The sequence below is a fragment of the Panthera tigris genome, chromosome E2 (assembly GCF_018350195.1).
Source record: "Panthera tigris isolate Pti1 chromosome E2, P.tigris_Pti1_mat1.1, whole genome shotgun sequence".
Classification (NCBI taxonomy): domain Eukaryota; kingdom Metazoa; phylum Chordata; class Mammalia; order Carnivora; family Felidae; genus Panthera; species Panthera tigris.
The window spans coordinates 14,584,705-14,610,613 of NC_056674.1; the positions used below are offsets into that span (position 1 = coordinate 14,584,705).

At 51.9% G+C, this 25,909-nt stretch overlaps 1 protein-coding gene across 1 annotated transcript in view; it reads left to right on the plus strand.

The window, feature by feature from the left end:
- The first annotated feature begins 3,426 nt into the window (after nucleotides 1–3,426).
- The window catches only part of LOC102961218 (Fc fragment of IgG binding protein), a 40,789-nt gene continuing 18,306 nt past the window's right edge, over nucleotides 3,427–25,909 (plus strand). The window contains exons 1-9 of the mRNA XM_042969332.1: nucleotides 3,427–3,469; nucleotides 3,803–3,859; nucleotides 5,108–6,355; nucleotides 8,421–8,767; nucleotides 12,567–13,137; nucleotides 15,222–15,826; nucleotides 18,014–18,581; nucleotides 22,386–22,978; nucleotides 25,250–25,841. Coding sequence (XP_042825266.1) covers nucleotides 3,805–3,859; nucleotides 5,108–6,355; nucleotides 8,421–8,767; nucleotides 12,567–13,137; nucleotides 15,222–15,826; nucleotides 18,014–18,581; nucleotides 22,386–22,978; nucleotides 25,250–25,841 — 4,579 coding nt within the window. The 5' untranslated portion in view covers nucleotides 3,427–3,469; nucleotides 3,803–3,804. The remainder of the gene's footprint in view (nucleotides 3,470–3,802; nucleotides 3,860–5,107; nucleotides 6,356–8,420; nucleotides 8,768–12,566; nucleotides 13,138–15,221; nucleotides 15,827–18,013; nucleotides 18,582–22,385; nucleotides 22,979–25,249; nucleotides 25,842–25,909) is intronic.

The window sequence follows — 25,909 nt, forward strand, 5'->3', positions numbered from 1 at the left end:
TAGGGGCACCTGGGTGGCTCAGTCAGTTGAGTGTCCATCTGACTCGATTTCGACTCAGGTCATGATCTCATGGTTCATGGGATTGAGTCGGGCTTCCTGCTGAGTGTGGAGCCTGCTTAAGATTCTCTCTCTCTCTCTCTCTCTCTCTCTCTCTCTCTCTCTCTCTCCCCTCTCTCTCAAAATTAAATAAATAAACATTCTTTAAAAAAAGAAGCGGTGACTTCCAGTTCCAGACAAGATGGCAGAGACTTATTTCTCCATACCCCTCTCCAAGTACAAAACAACTATGGCATCGTCTGATGTGCTGTTCAATGTAGATGGCAGAAGTACTCAACACAATTATATTTTTTTAAGCGAAGGAGGTAAATGGATAGACATTGAAGTAAAGTTTCAGTACTTCAGTCCAAGTGGTAAAATATTGATGCTAGACTTATGTGATACATTATATGTTCATATTGTAATTCCTAGATCAAATGGTAAGAAAACTGTCCAAAGGAATGCGCTCATAAAGAATATAAATCAAAATGGAATTCTAAAAAAAATGCTCATGTAATCCACAGGAATGTAAAAGCAAAAAGCCAGAGCGATGAGAAACAGAGGGAACAAATGGAAAATGAATAATAAGATGTCAAACTTAAGCCCAAGCATCAATAGTTACTTTAGATGTAAGTTATCCAAATTACGCAAAATCAAAAACAGAAATTGGTAGAGTGAATTTAAAAACCATGATTCAACTGTAATCTGTCCCCAAAAAACTCACTTGAAATATAACAATATTGGCAGGTTACAGGTAAAAAGGGTGGGAAAAGATGTGCTGTGCAAACAAGAACTCTAAAAAGCCAAAAGTTACTACATTAAGATCAAATTAAGTAGACTTCAGAGCAAAAAAAAATTGCTAAGAACAAGGAGGGGAATTACGGGGAAGGATCGTTCCACCAAAGAGACATATCTCTCAATTATAATAATAATTAATGTAATAAAATAACATAATAATAAATCTGCATTTAGCTGCAGAGAGTAAATTCTCTCTAGCTGTGCCCTTTCTGTAAAGCCCAGGCAACCAGAGGGTTTCAAGGGTCTCTAGCGGTCTTATTAGCACAAACCTGCCCCCTGCAAATCCTGGAGCAGGGAGAGGCCAGAAGGCTCAGATTCAAACACCCATTTGGGCTCTGAATGAGGATTGGGGGTGCGGGGAGGGATGGATGTGTTTCTCTGACCATAAGGAAGGGTCCCCACAAGTTATCTCCAGGGGTTTTCCAAGAATAGATAAGGGGGTTCTGAGAATAGACGTGATACGGAGTAAACCACAGTTTGTGTTGTACCACACACACACACACACACACACACACACACACACACACACACACACACCCCTTGGGTCCTGAAAGAAGTGAGAAGAAGGTCCCAGTAGGTGTCAAATCCAAAATATTAAATCGTGAGGTTCCCCACTACCAACCCATTTCTAAGGGACTCTGACTATGAAGGGCAGCAATGGATTTTGAGGGGACAAAGCCTCCTCTCTGGGGTCAAACTAGGGGAGACCTCAAGGCTTAGAGGAGATTGGGAGGCATGGTCACTGATGAAATTTGAAGTGGGGTTTGCGAGCCAATGGCAAAAAAGACTTCTTGAAGACATCTTTGGTGCAAAAAGGTGATTTCATTAAAGCACGGGGACAGGACCCGTGGGCAGAAAGAGCTGCACTGGGGTTGTGAGGAGTGACTAATTATATACTTTCAAGTTTGTGGAGGGAGAGGAGGTATAGATAACATGGGTCTCCAAGGAATTTCTGGATGCTGAAAGCAGGGTCTCACAGGACCCTAAAGATTTAGCTATTGTCAAAATAAGGTTGCTTTTAGTTTTCAGGGAAGTGTAAAAATGGAGACATTAAGGCAGCCATAAACGTCTGGGGGACCGTTATACGCTGGGGGTCTCTGACACCTATCAATGGGCTGCAGGCTGAATTTTTCTTGTCTTTGTTTCCCTCATCAGTCGCCCCCAAGGCTCACCCTAATTCTCTGCTCCCTCGCCCACGCCCAGACCCCACAGGGACCCAGGCACTGCTCCCTTCAAAGCTCCTACTCCCATGAGCCCCCCGCCCCCCACCTGTTTCTTGACATCCCTGGCTCTCATCCAGTCCCCTGTTTACTCACTTCATTTTCCTGGTTGACTTTGGGTGCCGTTCAACTCCAAGCCTTTATCTCTCCCTCTGGGAACCTGCCCTTCGTGGGGAATGCCAGAGCCCTCACCCACCCTGGCCACCCAAGGCCCAGGCTTTGGTGATAAGAGAGGAGGAGTCCTGGGGGCAGCAGCTGCTGGGGTGTTGTCTGAGAGGGCTCCCAGGCCTTGCAGCTGCTGTTTCCAGGGGAGACTCCCCAGCAAACAATGAGTCTTGATGTTGGGAGGAGGGGAGCAAGACCTGGGCATGGCCAGCTCCTCCGGAGGAACAGACCCCATCTCAGAAAGCCCACACCACCTCTCAGCGGCCCCTTCTTCTGCTCCCCATGTGCAACGTAGGCCCCCATTTCCCATCCCAGGTAGATCCTGGGGTGATGGGGAGCATAGAGTTCCCCAAAGCCTGTTCAGCCAGTCCCTTCTCAGGGCAAAACGACCTCCCAGAAAACAAATAATTCTCCAGGAAGTAGAACCCAGTGTCTGCGTGGAACCAGGAAACAGAGACCTCCATCCTTCTTCACACACAGCTCCCAGCTCCCCAGTTCCCACCCCACTCTTCCCAGGGGGAAGCCCACCAGAAGAACCTGCCTCCCACCCTACAGTCCTCAAGAGTGTACAGAGTGCTGTCTGGGAGATAAGCCCAGTGAGGCTAGTTTTGATGTTCCCATTTTGCAGACAATGTACCTAGGAGGCCCTGCTAACCTGGGGGTGGAGGTACCCACCAGCCTGGGTCAGGTGCCCAAATTCCTGCCCACCCCAGACACCTGTCCCCACCCCCCGAAGCACGGCCTGGATGCAGGATGTGGATGGCTGGGGCCCAGGAATCAGCTTGCGGGACTAGGGAGCAGCCAGAACCCGGATGTAGGCCCTTTGCTCTTGTTCCTGGCAGGAGGGAAAGGAAGAAATCCAACCATCGGCCCAGCAAACAAGATCAAATACCACCTTCCGCCCCTACTCCCCACCCCCCTTCCCCGGAGACCCAGACCTTCAGCACCCTGCTCCCCAGCTGTTTCCCTCAGGGACACCACCCTTCCAGTTCTGAAGTTTCCAGCCGGTTCCCAGGCCACAGCCACCAGCTGTTCTCACACCCCTCTCAGGACCCAGGTGTCTGAGCTGGCCCTCCACCCTTTCCAGGCCTTCAGGGTCCCCATTCCACCTGGCTCTGGGATCACCAACCTCCTCCAGGAAGTTGACACCATCTTCCTGGCAGATGGCCCAGGGTGTGGCCCAAGGAGGCAAGAAACTCTGCTATATAGCCCAGCCCAGGGGCTAGCCCCACAGCTCCAGGGACCTGCAGGTGAGATAGGCTGGGGTCCCCTTTAGAAGTGGGACATCAGGTCCCCTACTCTGGCCCCTGGCTCCAGGCTTCCTCACCCGAACCCCAGACCACTGGACACCCAACTCCCCATCCTTGCCCTGTTCTGCCCTCTCCCCACCCCCAACCAGATCCACTGAACATCTGAGTCCCCTATATATACACACACTGGCCCTTGGATCCAACCTGCCTCAGCCTTCCTGGTGCCCAGGTAGCCCCTGTCCTGAAACTGGGCCCTTCTGTCCTCTCCAGAACAGTGTCCAGCCAGTGGGGCCAGACTAGCTTCCTATGACCCCCTCTCTTTCCTCACTGCAGACATGGGGTCCCTGCTGAGCTGGTGGACGCTCTGGACCGGAGCAACCCTCCTGTGGGGTAAGTCGGGCAGAGATCCCATCGATGTCCTTGTTCTGGTCTGGGGCACGCTGCCTGCCGGGGTCAGCACCCTCCATCCGTACGCCCTCCATGAGCCTATCTCCCAATGCCACCCCAGGCTAGCCGAGATGGAGAGAGGTCCCGTGGGTTCTACAGAGAAATGTGGAATTTGCCCATTGTCTCTCTGTCCCAGAAGGAAGCAAAGAAAAAACGCGGTCCCCAAATTTAAGTATGTGAGAACTACCACTTTCTCTGTCTCTGTAACTCAAACAACGTTTTGACTCTGAGCCTCATTCTGCGGAGGTGATGGTAATTTTTACTACAGTCATTCTTGGAGGGCTTAGTGCCGGATTCCCCAGGGTTATGCCCAGGACCTAGAGTCTCAGGTAAAACCAGGGTACTGGGGAAAAGATGGGAATCAGTCAGCATCTGCCTAAGTTACTTTTGAAGCCTTCATTATCCCTGATTCTCTGGCCCCGTGGGACATTGGGACATCCTTCCAGCTCTCCTTATTCAACAGACAGTCCTTCTATAACCCCTATACTCTCTCCAAGACCCTGTAGATATCCTCCCCCTCTTTCTCCCTGCTCTCCCTTCTCTTCCCAGCCCTGGAGAATCTCTTCCTAGTTAGGGGTGTTGGAAAGCACCCACTCCTCTCTATTTCTAGGAGACACATTGTCCTCACTTCCATAATCTTCTTCCCTTTATCCCCTTTACTCACCCCCAAGTTTTATTAAGACAGAAATCAAACAGGCACCTGAATCCAGGCAGTTTGAGCCCCACAGTACTTAAACCAATTTGAAAATTTTTCATGGAAATTCAAAGAGCCAGCTTCTCTTGAAAAAATGGTAAGATCTGGCATAAAAAGAAAAGAAAAGAAAAGCCCATAAACCATCATAATAACAGGCTGAACCCAGTAGCAACGCCGCGCTTTCCTTGGTATATGAATGCTCTGGTTTGCACACTCACCAGCCAGATCGTTTCCCACATTCACATTGTTCGCCTGGCCCCATCAGCCTTGGAGTTTGAGATCCCCTTTGAAAGTGTTCAGGCTTTTAGGAAACCAAAGCCACACAGACCGGTAGGTGAATAAGGAGAAAGGAAAGAGAGAAGGTTGGGGGGGGGAGGGGGGGGGCGGTGTGGAATGCTCCAGTCACTATTTCAATATGGCATCTAAGCACAGTGCAGTTACTTGTCCGCTGGGGAGGATTGGATAAGCAGACCCATAACTCATTCTCTCCCCCTCAGGGCTGACCCAGGGGGCGTCAGTGGACCCCCAGGACCCCAGGGAGGTGGAATTCCTCGCAGCCTTCCTACAGAACTACGTACCCGAGTACAGGCGCGCCTATCTCCAACTCCTCCTCTCCAGTCTGTCGGACAGCCCTGCCTCAGTCTCCGTTCTCAGCCAGGCAGACGGCACCTCCCAGAACGTCATGGTGAAGCCCGGCCAGTCGGTCACGGTCAACATCAGCGCCAAAGCCGAGATGGTCGGCAGTAACACATTCCAAAGCGCGGTGGTGATCCGCTCGGACCGCGCCATCTCCGCACAGGCCGTAAACACTAAGCCCGACACGGCAGAGCTGACGCGGCTGTGGCCCGTCCGGGCTCTGGGCACCGAGTATTTTGTGGTCACGCCTCCCGGCGTCTCCTCCAAGCATGTTAAGGAGTTCGCTGTGGTGGCTGGGCCAGCGGGAGCCTCGGTCAGCGTTCAGCTGGAGGGGGCAGTGACATTCCAGAGCAAGTTCTACGCAGTGGGCAGTGTCCTGAGCCTGACTCTGAAGCCCTACCAGGTGGCCCAGGTGCAGGGCACAGCTGAATTGTCGGGCTCAAAGATCACGGCCAGGAGCCCCGTGGCTGTGTTCTCCGGCCACAGCTGTGTCCAGAGACACACCAACTGCAACCACGTGGTGGAGCAGCTGCTGCCCACGTCCGCCTGGGGCACCCGCTACGTGGTGCCCACCCTGTCCTCCCAGAGCCGCTACGATCTGGTCTACGTCGTGGCCAGCCAGACCACGAGGCTGACCTACCAGCAGGGGGGCACCACCGGCTCCCGCGGGCTCGGGGCAGGCGACGTGGCCGAGTTTGAGGTCCGGCCATCCCTGCCCCTCTACCTGTCCGCAGATGTGGGCATCCAGGTCCTGCAGTTTGGCACAGGTGCCGTGAGGGATGGAGTCACCTATGACCCCCACCTGGCTTTGATCCCAGACATGGCGGCCTACTGCCCTGCCTACGTGGTGAAGAGCGTGCCAGGCACTAAGGGCGTGGCAGTGGTGGTGGCCCGGACGAAGGCTGTTAACGAGCTGACCATGGAGGGGCGCAGGCTGGGGACCGATCTCTCGTGGACAGCTGTGCCAGGCAGTGAGTTCTCGTTCGCGGAAGTGGACCTCGGCACGACTGACAGGACCCACGTGATTGAGGCCACTACCGACTTTGGGCTGCTCACCTTCGGGCTGGCCCACGCCATCAGCTACGGGACAGCAGGTGTCTGCGGTCGAAGTGAGTGATGGGAAATGAGCCTGGGGCCCCTTTGCGGGCTCTCTCGGCTCCTCCCTTTTCCCACCCACCTGCTCCCCTGTGGATTCCTGGCTCCCCTGGGCTGTCCCCACCTCACCTCCATCCTCTGCCGTCCTTCCCTTCCCTAAGGCTTCCCAACTCCTCCCTCTCCTACCAGGAACTGCTAAATATTTAGCGACCAGTAAGATCCAAGGTCCCAACCAGTCAGAGAGATGCTGGTGCCGGCCAGACCACTGCAGCAGGGTCTTAGAAGCCACCATGGTGTCCGGGGGCTTAGAGATAGGGTCCTAGGGAAGAGCCAAGGTGCCTGGAGGGAGGGACCTGTGTGGGGGGGGGGGGGGAGAGATAGAGAGCGAGAAGGGGAGGGGCAGAGAGAGAGAGAGAGACAGAATCCCAAGCAGGGTCCGCACTGTCAGCACAGAGCCCGATGCCGGGCTCGAAATCACGAACCCTGAGATCATGACCTGAGGCTGAAATCAGAAGCCCGGTACTTAACCGTCTGAGCCACCCAGGCACCCCAGAAATATTTTGATATTTTAGCAACTATACCAATTGCTAACTACCGCTCCCCCACTTCCTATAGGAATGTTTATACCCCAGCTCAAGAGGTCTGGAAGTATAATAATAACAATGGCTACCGTGTTGGGAGGAGTTACCTCTCAATATACCAGAGACCATTCTAGGTGCCTTGCATGTATTAACATAGTTAATCTTTAGGACCCGGCCCTACGTGTAACCTTAGGCTCAGCGCATGGAGGAACGGCCCCCAGACAGTACAGTGTGGTATCTGAGGTCACACATGCTAAACTCAGACTTCCCAGGTTCAAATCCCACCTCTGCTTGTGTGACCTCACCTCTGTGGCCTCAGTTTCCACGTCTGTAAAACAGGGGTAATAACTGTCACAGGACTGTAGTGAGGGGGTTATAAGTTAACATTTGTAAAGTTCTTAGGGGGTATCTAGTAAGTTATTATGAGCGGACAGAAAACAAGAACTTTTGAAGGCAGGGAGGCAGGGAAGAGCTATTTCTTCCTGTGTGGACCCCCTGCCTCAAGCTAGGACCCTGGACATTAGGATTCCCTGCACTGGCAAAAATGCCCCCTCGGACCCTGGGCATGGAAGTCCCTCAACTTTAAAGAGTCACTTTGGGCTTGAATAGTAGAAATGGGGAAGGGTGGGTGATTAATCATAACAGGGAACACTCAGTTAACGCCGGGGCCAACCCCTACTTATGTTGTAGCTTATTTGAGCCTGGCAACACCCTCCTTCCCAAACATCCCCGTGAAGAACGTACTGTTATCACTCCCTTGTTACAAATGAGGAGACTGAGGCACAGAGAGTTTAAAATTACTCAACCAGTGCCCGCACATATCATTGGTGGAACCAGGATTCTAACACGGGCAGCCAGATCCCTAGTCATTTCTGTTGTGATGAACAGTCTCTGTCTTCCTTTAAAAAAAACAAAAAAAAACAAAAAAAAACAACTCTTTAGGGGGCACCTGGACGGCTCAATTGGTTAAGCGTCCGACTTCCACTCAGGTCATGATCTCCTAGTTTGTGAGTTCGAGCCCTGTGTCAGGCTCTGTGCCGACAGCCCAGAGCCTGGAGCCTGCTTTGGATTCTGTCTCCTGTTCTCTCTGCCCCTCCCCCGCTCACACTCTGTCTCCGTCTCTTTCTCTCAAAAATAAACATTAAAAACAATTTTTTAATTAAAAAAATAAAGATGCCTTAGCCTTCTGACCTGAGTGGGGATGCACGGGAGGGGGAAATGGGGACAGAAAACCCACCAATTAACCTTTCCATGATGATCCTTCTCCACTACCTTCCAGTTCCTCTGGGCTGAGCTGTGTCAAACCAGGGGATCAGAATACATGGGGTTGGGTCATCCCTGGGCGGCTCTCTCCCTGTAAGTTTCCAGACCTCAGTTTCCCCACTTCTAAAATGGGTAGTCGTGGGCCCACTGCCCAAACTCCCCGCAGCAGGAGAGCTCCACGGTTCCCACCTGCTAGGATACTCCTGACTCTTTCTCTGCCGCCCCCCGCCCCCAGCCGTGCTGCCCCAGGAGCCCTCCTGCCAAGATGTGCAGTGCACTCCTCAGCAGCAGTGCCAGGTGGTGGACGGGCAGGCCCAGTGTGTGGCGGTCCCCATGGCCACCTGCCGCGCCCAGGGTGACCCGCACTACACCACCTTCGATGGCCGTCGCTACGACATGATGGGCACGTGCCTGTACACCATGGTGGAGCTGTGCAGCGAGGACCAGAGCCTGCCCGCTTTCAGTGTGGAAGCCAAGAACGAGCACCGAGGCAGCCGCCGCGTCTCTTATGTGGGCCTGGTCACCGTGCGCGCCTACAGCCACTCAGTGTCGGTGGTCCGCGGGGAGGTTGGCTTCGTCCGAGTGAGTACCCAGAAGCTTCAGATTGAATACCTGTGAGCCTCCAGTCAGAAGGAGGAGGCAAAGGCTGGGGCGGAGGGTGTGGAGACGGGGTGGGGGGGAGTTTGAAAATCTGTGGCCGAGTGTTAAATCCCCTTTGTCCAGCAATTCTACTTGTAGAAAATTAAAGGATACTCAGAAATATGGTTTAGAAAAAAAAAAAAAGTCTATGCCAATGTCGCTTGTAATAGCAACAGGAAAAAAAAAAGGCTACAAAATGTCCAACAATGGGAAATTTCTTAAGCGACCAAACACTAAATTTAGTGAGCACCTATTATATCCTGGATTTGTTTCTTAGTGATTTCCATGTATGAATGCATTGAGTGCTCACAGCGATCTGTGGGGGTAGGCATTTTTTTTTTTTTTTGAGAGAGAGTGAGAGAGAGAGCACTCATGAGCATGAGCAGGGGAGGGGCAGAGAGAGAGAGGGAGAGGGAAAGAAAGAATCCCAAACAGGCTCCATGCCTGGCGCCAAGCCGGACCACAGGGTTCTACCCCACCATCCTGGGATCACGGCCTGAGCCAAAATCAATAGTCAGACGCTCAACCGACTGAGCCACCAAGACGCCCCCCACATTATTATTATTATTAACACTTCTAGACAAGGAAACTGAGGTCCAGGGAGATGACAGACTTCCCAAGGGCTCAGATGCAGTCTGGCTTCTGAGTCACTATGCTTAGCCTCTTCACCATTCTGCCTTATACAATATTTTTACACTGTTGTGTTCACTTTTGATACCAAATATGCACGTAATAAAATCCATAAATCTCAAGTCACGGAGTTTTGACAAATGTGCAATGCACACCTCCATTAGCAAACAGAATATTTTCATCATTCTGGAACATTCTCTCATTCCCCTTCGCAAACAATTCCAACCCACCCCCAGAGGCAACCACAGTTCTGATTTTTTTCCCCCCACCATGGATTAGTTTTGCCTGTTCAAGAACTTGCGTGTGTGTGTTTAAGAAATTCACATGAATGGAATCACACAGGGTAAGAAGACTTTTGTGTAAAACCTCTTTTGCTCTGCACAATATTTGTGAGTTTCTTCCATGATGCTGCGATTAATTTTTTGTTAATAGGTAAAGCATTCACGTAGCTCAGAACAAACAGGGCTTGTTGCAAAAGGTCTGGCTTTTTTTTTTTTAATTTTTAATGTTTATTTACTTTTTGAGAGAGAGATAAAGAGACAGAGTGTGAGTGGGGGGAGGGATAGAGAGAAGGAGACAGAATCTGAAGCAGAGCCTGAGGCCGGGCTCAAACTCACGGACTGAGAGATCATGACCTGAGCTGAAGTCAGATGCTTAACTGACTGAACCATCCAGGTGCCCCGGCTCCCTTTCTTTCTTCCTTTCTTTCGTTCTTTCTTTCTTTCTCTCTCTCTCTTTCTTTCTTTCTTTCTTTCTTTCTTTCTTTCTTTCTTTCTTTCTTTTAATGTTTATTTATTTATTTTTGAGAGAGAGAGAGAGAGAGAGAGAGAAAGAGAGAGAATCCCAAGCAGGCTCCAAGCTGTCAGAGCAGAGCCCTACATGGGGCTCAAACCCATGAACTATGAGATCATGACCTGAGCCGAAATCAATAGTCATCAGATGCTTAACCGACTGAGGCACCCAGGTGCCCCTAGGTCTGGCTTTCATTCCCATCTTCATCTGCTTTGCCCCTGCTCCCCCCAGGTAGCTAGTTTTACTGATTTCCTGAGGGTTCACCTAGGGTTCCTTTATGACAATGCAAGCAATGTAAACAATACGTTCTTACCTTTCCCCTTTCTTAGCAAAGAGCACTGTACCCTCTGCTCTGTTCTGCACTTTGCTGTGCACTGAGTGGTGCCTTTTAGAGCTGTTTCCGTATCAGCATAAAGGGAGCCTCTGCGCTCTCTCTCTCTCTCTCTTTTACATCTGCATGGTTCTCCATTGGATGGATGCCTCCTCATTCATTCAACTCAATCCCCCGCGGATGGATGCTTTTTTTCATGATGGCAAACAGCACAGCACTGAATAGTCTGGTACCTCCCTCGTTTTGCGAGTGTGCCGGTGATTCTGTGAGATGAATAAGTAAGCAGATTCAAGTAGGTGTGCTCCAGATCTAGAGGGATTGAGCACAAGTGCAGAGGGAGTTCAAATTCCTGAATTTACGTGAGGAATTGTGCACATGCTGGGCAGTTTTTCAGAGAGAGAGGGCCTATTCCGTTGGTCAGATCCTTACAGAGCTCAGTGACTTGACAGAGGTTTAGAGCTCCTGATAGAATCATGATAGGAGCCCCGGCGTGGCTCAGTCAGTGAAGCGTCTGACTCTGGATTTCAGCTCAGGTTATGATCTCTTGATCTTGAGATCAAGCCCCGAGTCAGGCTCCGTGCTGATCATGGAGCCTGCTTGGGATTCTCTCTCTGCTTCTCTCTCTGCCCCTCCCCTGCCCACACTATCTCTCTCTCTCCCAAAATAACAAATTAAAAAATAAACATTAGGGGCACCTGGGTGGCTTAGTCAGTTAAGCGTCCAACTTGATCTCGGCTCAGGTCATGATCTTGCAGTTCATAGGATCAAACCCCACGTTGGGCTCGCAATGTGTTATCACAATGACCGTGCAGAGCCTGCTTGCAATCCTCTCTTTCCCTCTCTCTGCCCCTTCCCTACTTGTGCTCTAAGTAAATAAATAAACAAACAAACTAAAAAAAAGTTGTTTTTTTTTTAAAAGAATCATGATAGGATGTCCCCAAAACATTGCTAGGAGAAATGAGGGCTTCATAAAATGGGGACTTCAACATGGCCTCATTATTTAAAAGGAAAAAAATTACATAAATTAAAAGGTAGAAAAAAACCCTGGCAGGCAGGATTTATAAATGCACCTGTGTGTGTCCACAGCAATATGAGTGATTTCCCTCTCCCGATTTTTGCTCATGAGCATTTTGTAAGTTTTCTGTAATGAACAAATATTACTTGTATCATTGAAAAATGGAGGTGACTAGGTTCCCTGGGCTGAGAGCTTGTAAGTGTCTCAGTCACGGCTGCGTCCACAGCACTGCCCACGGACGCAGACACACAGGAGGGCTCACAGAGGCCTTGCTGACCCACTGACCAAATGAAGATCTATCTTACCTTTGGACCTTTCTCCTGCAGTCTCCCTCTGCCTCTTGTTCCTTTTTTTTTTTTTTCATACCCCATCCTCCTGACTAAGACAAGCATATGGGAAGAAGGAATTAAGAAGAAACATGCAGAAAGAGGAAACTGGGCCCAAGGGACTGGCCAGACTCTCTCTCCGCTTAGCATATTTGCGAAGGAATCCCCTTCCCCTTGTCTCCGTGGCTCTCCCTCACTGATCCTTTACAGCTCAGCTCAGCTCAGCTCAGCTCAGCTCAGCTGTCCCTGCCTCCAGGAAGCCTCCCCTGACCTGCAAGATTGGGTCTGGCTCTTCTTCTAGACTCCCACAGCCTCCTGTGCGCCCACCATCCCAGTCCTGATCACCCTGATCTGTCGCTCTGATCTCGTGACAGTTCTGTCTCCCTCATTGGACTGGGAGCCCCACGAGAGCAGGCTCTGGGGTGTCTCAGTGATCTCCCGGCCAGGACCAGGCATAGAGGGAGTGCCCAGTGAATGGTCATTTAATGCAGCAGTGCCTTCACGTCCTGAGCACTTGCGATCCTACCAGGCGCCGTTCTAAGCAGCAGGAAGAAGGAATCCCAGCTGGAGCAGGGGAAGCGAGAGAGAGGGTGGAAGGGGCGAGGGCGGGACCACACGGGATCTGACCACCCACCCCTCCCCCCACAGATCGACAACCAGCGCTCGCGCCTGCCCGTATCCCTGGCCGAGGGTCGCCTGCGCGTGTACCAGAGTGGGACACGGGCCGTGGTGGAGCTGGACTTCGGGCTGGTGGTCACCTACGACTGGGACTGCCAGCTGGCCCTGAGCCTGCCAGAGCGCTTCCGAGACCAGGTATGCGGACTGTGTGGCAACTACAACAGCGACCCCACCGATGACTTCCTCACGCCCGACTCGGAGCAGGCGCCGGACGCCGTGGAGTTCGCCAACAGCTGGAAGCTGGACGACGGGGACTACCTGTGTGACGATGGCTGCCAAAACAACTGTCCCTCGTGCACCCCAGGCCAGGCCCAGCACTACGAGGGCAACCGGCTCTGCGGCATGCTGACCCAGGCCGACGGCCCCTTTGCTGCCTGCCACAGCGCACTGCCGCCCCGGCCCTTCCTGGAGGAGTGTGTGTATGACCTGTGTGTGCTCAACGGGGACCGGTCCAGCCTGTGCCGTAGCCTCAGCGCCTACGCCCAGGCCTGTCTGGAGCACGGCATCTCTGTCGGCGACTGGAGGTCACCAGCCAACTGTCGTGAGTGATGCCCCGGGGCGGACTGGGAGCACGTGGTGGGAAGGCAGGGGTCTCTTTGCATCTGTTCAATGTCTGAGCACTTCGTGTGGCTCAGCCTGAAGCCGGACCATGCCAGGAACACAGGGATGGCCGAGATGGCCAGACGGTGCCCGCGGTGAGCCCGAGGTTGGGGCAGACACATCACTAGCCGGTGACAGTCCCAAGCGGTCCCTGCTGGGCTCGGGGAGGCACAGGCAGAGTGGCCAGGGCCAGCATGGGGGAATTCCAGGGTGGGCACGGGAGACCAGGAAAGCTTCTCAACTCAGCCTGGCAGGGTCAAGGAGGATTTCCCAGAGGAAGGGATGCCTGATCGGAAGCCTGTGGGAGGAACTCAACTAGGCAGATGAAGGGGGAGCAGGAAGTGGGTTTGGGAATGAGAGAGGGGCATGTGCAGAAGCCGGCATGAGACGTAGTCCTCAGAGTCCCGAAGCAGAAATGTGAACATCTCTTCGTTTGCATTCCTTTCGAGGCTCCCCGATGCCCTCTGGGTAAAGTGCGGGCGTCCATCCACTTAATGATTCATTCACTCACTCAATTACTCAACAGGCATTCCCTGAGCCCCTCTGTGGCCCCATGCCTCCGCTGGCGATGGGCACAGTGGGGGCCAGCACACACCCGTCCCTGCCCTTGGGAGGCTCCCAAGGAATTTTTCTGGAGACAGAAAGTCTAGTGTGCAGGAAAGGGGAGGTGCCCAGGCTCAGGCCTAGGGCTTGAGACAGAGACTCCGGAGGAGGAGCAAGTCTGGGGGAGACACTGTGGCCATGTGGGGTTTATCTTGGTCACTCCTATATGTCCTCACTGCCCAGTAAACGCCCGCCCTCCCGAGCTCCCCAATGCCTGGTGCAGAGGAGGAACCAGTGAGTTCTTTGACCCATGCATTCATTTCTGAATGAGCGGGCATCTCCTGTGGACCAGACCCTGTCCTTTGTGCTCTGGGATTGAGGCAGATCAGATCCCTGCTCTCAGAGTTCATATTCCAGTGGGGGAGACAGACAGTAAGCAGTAAACTATGGAACGTCTTCAAAGAGCAAAAGAAATGGCATTCGTGTAAGAAGAGGAAACGGGAGGCTCATGACGAGGGTGCTCAGGGAAGGCCTTTCTGGACAGGTGACATCATTGCTGAGAGCAGCAAAGGGCAATAGAGTGAGCTGAGTAACAATGATGCTGTGGGGTGTCTCTGCATAGGTTAACTTATTTACCCCTCACCACCCTGTGAGGTCGGTGCTATTATCATCTCATTTTACTGATGGGGAAACTGAGGCAGGGAGCGAATGGAGTCATTGGTCCACAATCACACAGCTTAGGAAGGGAAGACTGGGATTTGAACCCAGGCTATCCGGGCTCCAGCAGCTTTCTCTTAACCACATCCTGCACTGCTTTCGGAGGAAAGGCCAGTACAGGCATCAGAAACAGCCAGCCAGTGCAAAGGCCCTGTGGTGGGAGCGTGAAGACCTGTGAGGAAGCCTCTGTGGCTGGGACAGAGTGAGCCAAAGGGAGAGGGAGAGGAGATGAGGAGGGAGGTGATGGGTGTGGGTGATGGGGAGCTTCATGGGCCACCAGGAGGGTTCTAGCCTTCCCCCTGAGATGGCACCACAAGGGGGCTCTGAGCAGGAGAGGGGCATCACAGGCATTCACAGGGTCCCTCTGGCTGTCTGTGAGGAGCAGCCTGTAGGGGTAGCATGGGGGCCGGGGGAGACCAGAAGAAGGTTGCTTGGAAGGGACTGGACCAGGGTGGGGGGTGGTGAGAGAAGGGGGCAGATTCTAGATAGATTTTTGAATATGGAGCTCACAGGACTTCCTGACAGATTGGTTGTCTGTGAATGAAGAAGGAAAGGAGTCAACTGTGTCTCTGAGGTTTGGGGTCCCAGCACCTGGAGGGATGGAAGTGCCATGCGGAGCTCTGGGGAAGGAGCAGAATGTGGGGAGGGAAGTCCCGTAGAGCGCTTTGGGCAGGGCGCCCCGCCAGGAAACGGAGCCGCCAATGCATCAATGCAACACCCTTGCGCTGGCCTGACGCATCCTCCCCCGTCTCTGTCTCCCCGCAGCCCTGTCCTGTCCCCCCAACAGCCGCTATGAGCGGTGCGGCCCCGCCTGCCCGGCCACCTGCAACTCCGAGGCGACGCCGTCCAACTGCTCCGGGCGCCCGTGCGTGGAGGGCTGCGTGTGCCTCCCGGGCTTCGTGGCCAGCGGTGGCGGCTGCGTAGCGGCCTCCTCATGCGGCTGCATCTTCCAGGGCCGCCCGCTCGCCCCGGGCCAGCAGATATGGGCCGACGAGCTGTGCCGGCGGCGCTGCACTTGCGACGGCGCCACCCAGCAGGTGCGCTGCAGCGACACACAGGGCTGCCCGGCGGGTGAGCGCTGCCGCGTCCAGGACGGCCTCCTGGGTTGCTACCCCGACCGCTTCGGGAGCTGCCAGGCGTCTGGGGACCCGCACTACGTGAGCTTCGACGGCCGGCGCTTCGACTTCATGGGCACCTGCACCTACCTGCTGGCCGGTTCGTGCAGCCAGGCCGCGGGGCTGCCCGCCTTCCGGGTGCTGGTGGAAAACGAGCACCGGGGCAGCCAGACCGTGAGCTACACGCGTGCCGTGCGCGTGGAGGCCCGCGGAGTGAAGGTGGCGGTGCGCCGGGAGTACCCGGGGAAAGTGCTGGTGAGCGACGCGGGTCGGGGTGGTTGGGAGGCGGGCAGGAAATCCCCCTTCAGGAGTGGGGCTCTGAACCCCCGGTAGGGCTGGGGATCTGTTAAAAGATCCTGTGGCCAGTGGTTAAGTCCTGGGCCCCCGAGCCAGGCGGTGCTGCCTCTCCTTGGCTGTGTGACTGTGTCTCCAAATGACTGTCTCCAGGTTTTGTCTTAGTTTTGTCTTCTGTCAGCGTGTCCACCACGCAGCAGAAGTCAAGAACCAGTGATTTTCTCTTTAAAAAAAAAAAAAAAAGAAGATAAAAGTCCAGAGGTGGGGTTGTAAGATTCACAACTCTAGTAAATAGTCATTGAACAGTTTTAGACAGTGGCCTGCGCCCTGGAGAGGAGGATGAATTGGAAATGGATGGAAAACTGAAAGAAATTTCCATGTGGCAGGCACCACCCCTAAACCCTTTACAGGCCTTAAGTCGTAGTCCTCAGAACGGCCTTGCATTAAAGGAAGTTTTGCCCATAAAGCCGAGTGTTTGGCATAGAGAAACTTCTGGATAAACAAATGATTGATATTTATGTTCCCACCTCTCTGAGTCTGGAATAATAATAGTCAATATATGACATTACTCCTAGGTGTTAAATGCTTGACATATAGTAACTCATTGAATCTCTACAACTCTGTGAAATAGTTAGATGAGAAAACTGAGGCATGGAAAGGCTAAGTCATCTATTCAAGGTCACACAGCTAATGAGTCACAGAGCCACAATTTGTAGCCAGGCTGTTTGGCTCCAGAGACCATACTCTTAACCACTACATCCTACTGCTGCTCTTGAGGAAAGGGATGGAACAGATAGGGACAGAAGTAGATGAAAGAGTACTCCAGGCAGAAGGAACAGTGAGTGCAAAGGCCCTGAGGCAGGAACAAACATGAGGGGTAGAGGAACAGCCTGGAGGTCCATGGGGCTGGAATGGGGGCAGGGGGATGATGTAGGGGACAGCTGCGATAGAGGTCTTGATTTAAAACAAAACCTGAAGGACAAGGAAGAGTGAAGAGTGGTGGTTCCGAGGAGGAGGGAGCAGCAGGTGCAAAGGTTGAGGCTGGACGGATTTTGAAGACTCAGGAGAACAGCGTGGAGCCAGTGTGGCTGCACCGGAGAGCGAGGCTGGAGAGACGGGGCAGAGAGGGTGGTAGGAGATGAGGTCAGAAAAGTGGGAACAAGCAGGGCCTGGTGGGAGAGGGGTTCTGTTTTAAGTGGAGACGTAAAGGGTGATGGGGAGGCAACCAGGCGGAGAATGGGGATGGGGAAGAGGGTAGGAATGTCGCAAGGAGAAGGTACAGCAAAGGCCCTGAAGCTGGGCTGAGCTTGCTGACTTCAGGAGATCAAAATGGCTTCGTGGCTGGCGTCGCAGGCCTGGGGAACGGGGCAGTACTGGAGAAGAGATTGGAGAGTAGTGAGGCTCAGGTCACCTGGGGCCTTTTAAGCCACCATAAGGGATTTGGATCAAAGCCAACACCTAACAGATGAAGTAGCGTTGGCCAAGGAAAGAGTACTGGGGGGGTATCTAGGAGGAGGCAAGTGCAAAGGCCATGAGGTGACAGCGCACTCGATGTGTTCAGGGAGACAGCAAGGAGGCTGAGTGCGCAATGTGGTAGGTGATGCGGGTACAAAGGTGGACAGAGCCAAGGTTAAACGAGACCTTGTAGGGAAGGGGCTTGGATTTGCGCCGTCCTGAAGGCTGCAGGACACGCAGCCAGGAGCGAAGTGGTCAGTGATGTTCTCGGCCAAGCGAAAAGACCCTGAAGTTGGACTAAATTGAGACAAGTGGAGGAATAGCAAGAAAGCCAGTGTGCCTGGAACATACTGAGCAGGACGGAGGGAGGGAGTAGGAGGCAGGAAGATCAGGGAGGTAATGAGGAGACAGATCCTGTAGGCTCTGAAGGCCTGTAGGCTCTGAAGGCCTCTGAAGGCTCTGAAGGCCAAATCGGATTTGGATTTGAGCCGATAGTTGAAGGTTGAAGAGAGGTAGATGGTGTGCCAGACAGAGGGATAGCAAGTGCAAGGGCCCTGAGGTGGAACGAAGCAGAACGTGCTCAAGAGAACAGCAAGGAGTTGAGAATATTTGGAGCCAAGTGAAGTAAAGTGAAGGGTGGGACACAGAACCATGAATACCCTGACCCCGTGGACCTCCTTCATCTCCACCCAGGTGGATGGCGTCCTTCAGTACTTGCCCTTCCAGGCCGCAGATGGCCAGGTGCAGGTGTTCCGCCAGGGCCAAGATGCCGTTGTGCGCACAGACTTTGGCCTGACTGTCACCTACAACTGGAACAACCGTGTGATTGCCAAGGTTCCCGGCAGCTATGCTGGGGCCCTTTGCGGGCTCTGCGGGAACTTCAACGGGAACCCAGGTGATGATCTGGCCCTGCGCGGTGGAGGCCAAGCTGCCAACGCGCTGGCCTTCGGGAACAGCTGGCAGGAGGAGACGAGGCCAGGCTGTGGGGCAACCGAGCCGGGTGACTGTCCCAAGCTGGACTCCCTAGTGGCCCAGCAGCTGCAGAGCAAGAAGGAATGTGGGATCCTTGCCGACCCTGAGGGGCCCTTCCGGGAGTGCCACAGCAAGCTGGACCCACAGGACACTGTGCGTGACTGCGTCTATGACCGCTGCCTGCTGCCAGGCCAGTCTGGGCCATTGTGTGATGCACTGGCCACGTATGCTGCTGCATGCCAGGCTGCCGGGGCCACCGTGCACCCCTGGAGGAGTGAGGAACTTTGCCGTGAGTACCAGGAGTGACAACTGGGGGGGCTCAGCCTTGTAAAGGTATTGGGGGGTCTCTAGGATACCTATAGATAGGATGATCTATAAGTATCATTAATTCACGTAACTCTGACAAAAGTATTATGAGGTGGGGACTGTGGTGATACCCATTTAACAGATGAGGAAATAGGGGCTTAGAAAGAGTTAGTTACATGCCCAGGATCACGTACAGCTAGAAAGGCACAGTTGCAGTAAATATTTGTAAGATGACCAAAAATATCTGGTGGCCTTGCATCTAATTCCCATATGGCAGCTGTCATTCAGAGATGAGTAGCAATGCTGCCTTTAGAAGAAGCCTGGTTCTGGTCCCCTCTCCAGTTTTTCTTGGTCACCATCTGGCCTACTTCACTCATTTACAGTATCTGCCTGGATGGTACACATCACATCATCTGTTGAAATACACATGATAAATACATGAATGTTACATCATTTCTTTTTCTCCTTCAACTTATAATCAGTCATTCATTCATTCATTCATTCAACAAATATTTGTTGAACACCTACTATATTCCGGGCACTGAAGATATAATGGGGGAGAAAACAGGAAAAAAATTCATGCTTTCCCAAAGTGACCATCTAATGGTTTTTAGTTCCAGCAGAATATAACCTAATGTAATATACTCATATACATGGAAGTCTCTTTAAAAAAAAAAATGTCTTATTAATTTTGAGAGAGAGTGTGTGCATGTGCATGAGTGGGGGGTGGGTAGAGAAAGAGAGAGAGAGAGAGTCCCAAGCAGGCTTAGGGCTGTCAGCATAGAGTCCGACATGGGGCTCAATCTCATGAACCAAGAGATCCTAACCTAAGCCAAAATCAAGAGTTGGATGCTTAACCAACTGAGCCACTCAGGTGCCCCAGAAAGTCTCTTTTTATTTTTTTTTAATGTTACTTTTGAGAGAGAGAAAGAGAAAGAGTGAGAGCAGGGGAAGGGCAGAGAGAGGGAGACCCAGAATCCAAAGCAGGCTCCAGGCTCTGAGCTGTCAGCACAGAGCCTGATGTGGGACTTAAACCCACAAACCGTGAGATCATGACCTGAGCCAAAGTCAGATGCTTAACTGACTGAGCCACCCACGTGCTCCAGAAAGTCTCTTTTTAAATCATTGCATGGGTTAGTTTTTGCTGTGTAACAAACATCCCCAAAGCTAAAAGTGGATTACAACAAATATTTATTATTTCTCATGAGTCTGTGGGCTGGGCTATTCTCCTAATCTGGGCCAGCATGGTTTATCACTGCAGTCCTACTGACAGTTCTATGGGGGCTGGAGGGTCTACAATGGCCTGATTTTACACAGCTGGCAGTTGTTAGGCTGGTTGGTTTGGGGGACCTCATCCAGGATGGCTTACCCCTGCTCCACTTGGTTTTATCTTCCAGCCAGCGAGCACAGGCTTCTTCACACAGTGGTCTCAGTGTTCCAAAGCACAGCGAGAGTGGACAAGCCCCAGTAGGCAAGCACACTTCAGGCCTCTGCTTGGCGTCACATTTGCTGTTATCCCATTGGCCAAAACCAGCACCATGGCCAAGCCAAGAAGAAGGGGCAGCTGTCATCAGTCTGTCCCAATCCCCATCATACTTCTCTGCCACAAACATATACACGTGTGAACGACATTTCATTATTTTTAGAAATTCTTAAGACCATCAGACTCTAAGTGTTAAAAAAAAAAGATAGAATGAGTTATCATTGCAAATATCATTAGTACACAACTAATAAAACATATAAAACACTAATGTATTAATGTCTATATAAATATATTAAAACATATAAAAATATTAAACATAAAAAACAGAATGTATTGGAAAGGCATCTCTTAGTGAGATGGATTCAGCTTTCCACCCAATAGTTCCCTTTATTTTTTTATTTTGCTGAAATATTTTATTTATTTTTATTTTTGTATTTTAAAAATCCTAAGATTTTATTTTTTAATAAATGGAAAGACGTCACATGTTCATGGATTGGAAGATTTAAAAAAAATTCTAAGATTTTATTTTTAAGCAATCTCTACACTCAGTGTGGAGTTCAAACTTAAAACACTGAGACCAAGAGTCCCATGCTCTACCAACTGAGCCAGCCAGGCACCACTTGCTGAAATATTTTAAAGCAAATTCTAGACATACGAATTTTCCCATAAATACTTCAGTAAACATCTGCAACAGATAGCACTTTTTAAGAAACACGCCACAATGCTGTTATTACCAGTAATGAAAATAACACTAATTCCTTAACATCATCTAAAATTCAGCCTAGGTTCAAATTTCCCCAATTGTCTAAATAAAAACAAAAAAAAAGTGTGGGTTTTTTTTTTCAGTTTATTTGAATCTGGATCGATACACACTGCATTGGGTTGGTTTTTCTTACGTGATTTAAAAAAATTTTTTTTTCTAATGTTTATTTTTGAGAGAGAGACAGAGACAGAGCATGAGTGGGGTTTGGGTTTGGGGGCCAGAGCCCAATGTGGGGCTCGAACCCATGAGATCATGACCTGAACCAAAGTCAGACACTCAGCTGCATGTCCCACCCAAGTGCCCCTTTCTTAAATCATTTGTATCCTATAATAGCTCTTTTCCATTTTCTGCCTACATAATATTATGAAGTTTTTCAAATGTATAGGAAGATTGAAAGAATTTTGCAGTGAATACTCATACACTTACTAGCTAGATTCTATAGTCGACCATTTTACCGTACTTGATTTATCATATATCTGTCCCTCTATCCATTTTGTTTGTACCATTTATCTATTGGGGGGGAAAAAAGTCATTTGTCCTGCAGAATTTCCTATTTTCTGAATTTGGCTAGTTGCTTCTTTGTAGTGTTATTTAACTTGTCCCTCTATTCCCTGATTCTCTTATAAGCTGGTTATGAGATCTAGAACAGTGCTCCAATAGAACTTTGGTGATGATGGAAGTATTCTGTCCCTGAGCTGTCCTGTATGGTTGCCACCAGTCATGTATTGAGCACTTGAACTGGGGCTAGTGTGACCAAGGAACTGAATGTTTTGTTTTGTTTTGTTTTGTTTTGTTTTGTTTTTAATTTTAGAGAGAGAAAGAGAGCTTGTGAACAAGCTTGGGAGAGAGGGAGAGAGAGAGAGAGGGAGAGACAGAGAGGGAGATCCCGATGCCAGGGTCAATTCCACAACCCTGGGATCATGACCTGAGCCGAAATCAAGAGTAGGACGCTCAACTTACTGAGGCACCCAGTTGCCCCAATCTTCTATTTTTTAAATTTTAATTAACTTACACTTAAATGGCCACAAGTGACTATCATATCAACACAGAGGCTTTATTTGGCTCAGTTTTAGTTTTTTTTATTTTGTTTCAAGGAAACCACCTGTCTTATAATTTGGAGTGACTGGAGTTTGGAGATAGGACTAGGAATTATTATTCTTTTCCTCTTCACAACACGGGCCAAATATTTTAATTTGCTACTACTATATCTCTACTAGAGAAGGAAGAAGTCAAAACCACTGCATTCACGAGTACATTGCATAGATTAAACACACACTGTACCTGCACGTATGTGTTTACAATATGTCATTGAAGACATTACAGATAACCACAAACCACAGTTAATTTGGAGTTGAATCTTATTTATCAGGACCAGGTTAATTGTGATATCATCTGCCCCCCCAGGAAGATCATATCATAGATTATACAGAGGGTTCCTTGCAGCTGGCCGGCTTACGTGTGAGCGCGGGAGCATGCGTGTGCCTGCGTGTGTGTCACCAGGGAGCAGGGACCCTGGATGCTCACGGCTGCTCTCCCCACAGCTCTGAGCTGCCCGCCCCACAGCCACTACGAGGCATGTTCCCGTGGCTGCCCGCTGTCCTGCGGAGACCTCCCAGTGCCTGGGGGCTGCGGCTCCGACTGCCACGAAGGCTGTGTGTGTGATGAGGGCTTCGCACTCAGTGGTGAGTCCTGCGTGCCCCTGCCCTCGTGTGGCTGCATATACCAGGGCGCCTACCACCCGCCAGGCCAGACCTTCCACCCCGGCCCAGGGTGTGATTCCCTGTGCCGCTGCCAGGAGGGCGGCCTGGTGACCTGTGAGCCCTCCACCTGTGGCCCACATGAGGCCTGCCAGCCGTCCGGTGGCATTCTGGGCTGCGTGGCCGTGGGCTCTGCCACCTGCCAAGCATCAGGAGACCCCCATTACACCACCTTCGACGGCCGCCGCTTCGACTTCATGGGCACCTGCGTGTACGTGCTGGCTCGGACCTGCGGGACCCGGCCGGGCCTGGAGTCGTTTGCCGTCCTGCAGGAGAATGTGGCCTGGGGCAATGGGAGAGTCAGCGTGACCAGGGTGATCACTGTCCAGGTGGCTAACTTCACCCTACGGCTGGAGCAAAATCAGTGGAAGGTCACGGTAAGAGCAGGGGCGGATCATGAAGGGGAGGGGTCCTGGGGTAGAGGGCGCTGGGTGGGTGGGACATGGGCAGCACTTGGTCCAGGGGCGGCGCTCACATCTGGGAGTGGATGTGGAAGGCACAGGGTTCCCGAGGAGAGGAGGTGCCAGTCAGAGCCCTGAGTGGGGAGCCAAGGAGCAAGGAGGCTTTGGGGACCTGGGACCTGCTCCCACGTGGCTCAGTTTTACCCTCTGTCTGCTCCTTAGTCTCTCCTCTCCCTGCCTCTGACTGTCCCCTCTGAGCATCTCTCCCACCCTCTCTTCCCTTCCCCTGCACCTTCTCTGTTCCTGCCCTAGCCACCTCCCTGGTATCCTGGCCAGCGACATGATGCAATCAGAGGCTGGGCAAGTTCAGGGATGGGAAAGGTTCAAGGACACAGGACAATCTGGGGGTGACCCCCTCACCCCTCGCCAACCACCACAACAACAGTAACAGTAGCTACGGTTTTTACTCGGCTGATCCCTGACTTTGTTGGCCGCTGAACACTTCACATCCACGGTGTCATTTCGTCCTTGCTGCCAGAAGTACCATGATTTGCTTTATTCTTTAGAAGGGGAGGTCCCATCATTGGCCCAAAGTCCACCAGCAAAGACACAACTTGAATCCAGGACAGCATGCCAGGAGACTGCACGCTGGACCTTGGGCACACCATGGTGCTTCTCTGACTGAGAAGCACTTGGTCTCCTATGGAAGCTGGAGGGATTCCACGCCCCACCCCCACCCCCGCCGCCCCAGAGATCTCACTAAAAGGCAGGCACATGACCCTTGTGCTCATGCAGTATGGGCAATGAGGATGCTGAAAAATAGCTGACTTTTTCAGGTGCCCGTATGCACTGGCCGTGCATTAGATGCTTTAATCGAGTCCCTGAGGTAGCACAGGCTCCTAGGATAGCACCTGACATATAGTTGGCTGTGAATACACATGAGTGGTTGGTGTTATTTGCATCTCACTGAATCCCCCAGCTTCTCCTTGAGGTGGAAACTATTATTATACCCGCTTTACAGATGAGAAAACTGAGGCACAGAATAGGTCACTTGTCCTTAACTGCTCCCTGTCCCTGCTTGGGAAGTATGGCAGGTGACTATGTTTTGGGGAGCCTCAGACAGGATTGTGTCTTCTGCCTTCTCCTCTGGTTCCTTATACTTCCAAAAGAATCCGATGCTCATCGTGTCTGTATTAAGGAAGGATGAGCAAGCATGTTAATCAGGGGTGGATTAATGAGGTTTTGTTGGTGCCCAGCAGCCTTCAGTTAAAACCACTGGTTCTTGGCTCGGGGGTCTGATGTTCATTTCCCATTAGCCTAATGTTCCACCCACTGATGCTTAAAGCAAAAAGCCTCAGCACCCACTTACTTGTCAAAATAAAATCTTCCGACCGTAGCTCATCACAGTAGCAGATGCTCCCAGAACACCCATTCTGTGCCAGAATTTGTAAAGTACAAATATCAATTTATCTAATCCCCACAGCAACCCTCTGGACCCCACTCTGTAGATAAGGAAGCAGAAACCCAGCGAGGGGTCCTCACCTGCACAAAGTTACAGAAAGAGTAAAGGGCAGAGCGGTGTTGGAACCCAGGCCAGTGGCTCTGGAGTCCATCGCTGCGTTCTTGATCAGTAAGTGGTGAATTTAGGGGTAGCTGGTGAGCATGTTACTCCTTCGAGACCTGTACGAGCTTCCCCTGTGGCTGCTGTAACAAGTGACCACAAGCACGGTGGCTTAGAACAACGGAAATGTGTTTTCTCACTGTTGTGGAGGCCCAAAGTCCAAATTCAAGGTATTGGCAAGGCTCTAGAGGAGGATCCTTCCTTGCCTCTTCCGGCTTCTGGAGGTCCCAGGTGCTCCTTGGCTCACAGCCACCTTCCCTGTCTTTGTCTCCACGTGGCCTCTCCTCTCTATCTCCTCTTCTGGTTCTTATCATTACATAAGGAAACTCGTCACTGGACGTAGGGCCCACCCTAATCCAGGATGATCCTGAGATCATGACCCTAAGTACATCTGCAAAGACTCTTAGTCCAAATGAGGTCATATTCAGGGCTTCTGGGGGGGCATATCCTTTGGAGACCACCACTCCACCCACTACAAAGACTCGACCATGCTCCCCATTTTACAAATATGGAAACTAAGGCCCAGAGAGGTGAGGTCACACGGATCTCCAGTGTCAGGCAGGGGCTCGACGAGGGTCTGCCCTCTCAAAGTGTGCCCCTGACGCGTGGACTATCCCGCCTCCCAGGTGAACGGTGTGGACATGAGGTTTCCCGTGACGCTGGCCCAGGGCCGGGTCCGTGCCTTCCAGCACGGCTCGGACGCTGTGATCGAGACCGACTTTGGCCTGCGTGTGGCCTACGACCTCGTATACAACGTGCGGGTCACCATCCCAGGCAACTACTACCGGCAGCTGTGTGGCCTGTGTGGGGACTACAATGGTGACCCCAAGGATGACTTCCGGAAGCCAGACGGCTCACAGGCAGGCAACCCCACCGAGTTCGGCAACTCATGGGAGGAGGCGGTGCCAGGCTCTCCCTGCCTGCCGCCACCCACCTGCAAGCCCGGCGGGGACTGTAACTCGGACCTGGAGTGTAGACCTGAGCTGCAGGAGAAGTACCAGCAGGAGAAGTTCTGTGGGCTCCTCACCAGCCCCACTGGGCCGCTGGCCGCCTGCCACAAGCTGGTCGATCCCCAGGGTCCCTTGCAAGACTGCGTCTTTGACCTCTGCTTGGGCGGTGGGAACGAGAGCATTCTCTGCAGCAACATCCATGCCTACGTGAGTGCTTGCCAGGCGGCCGGAGGCCACGTTGAGTCCTGGAGGACCGAATCGTTCTGTCGTGAGTAGAGGGCAGAGAAGGGAAGAACAAGGGGCAGAGGGTGGGGAGACTGAGGCACAGAAGGGGCA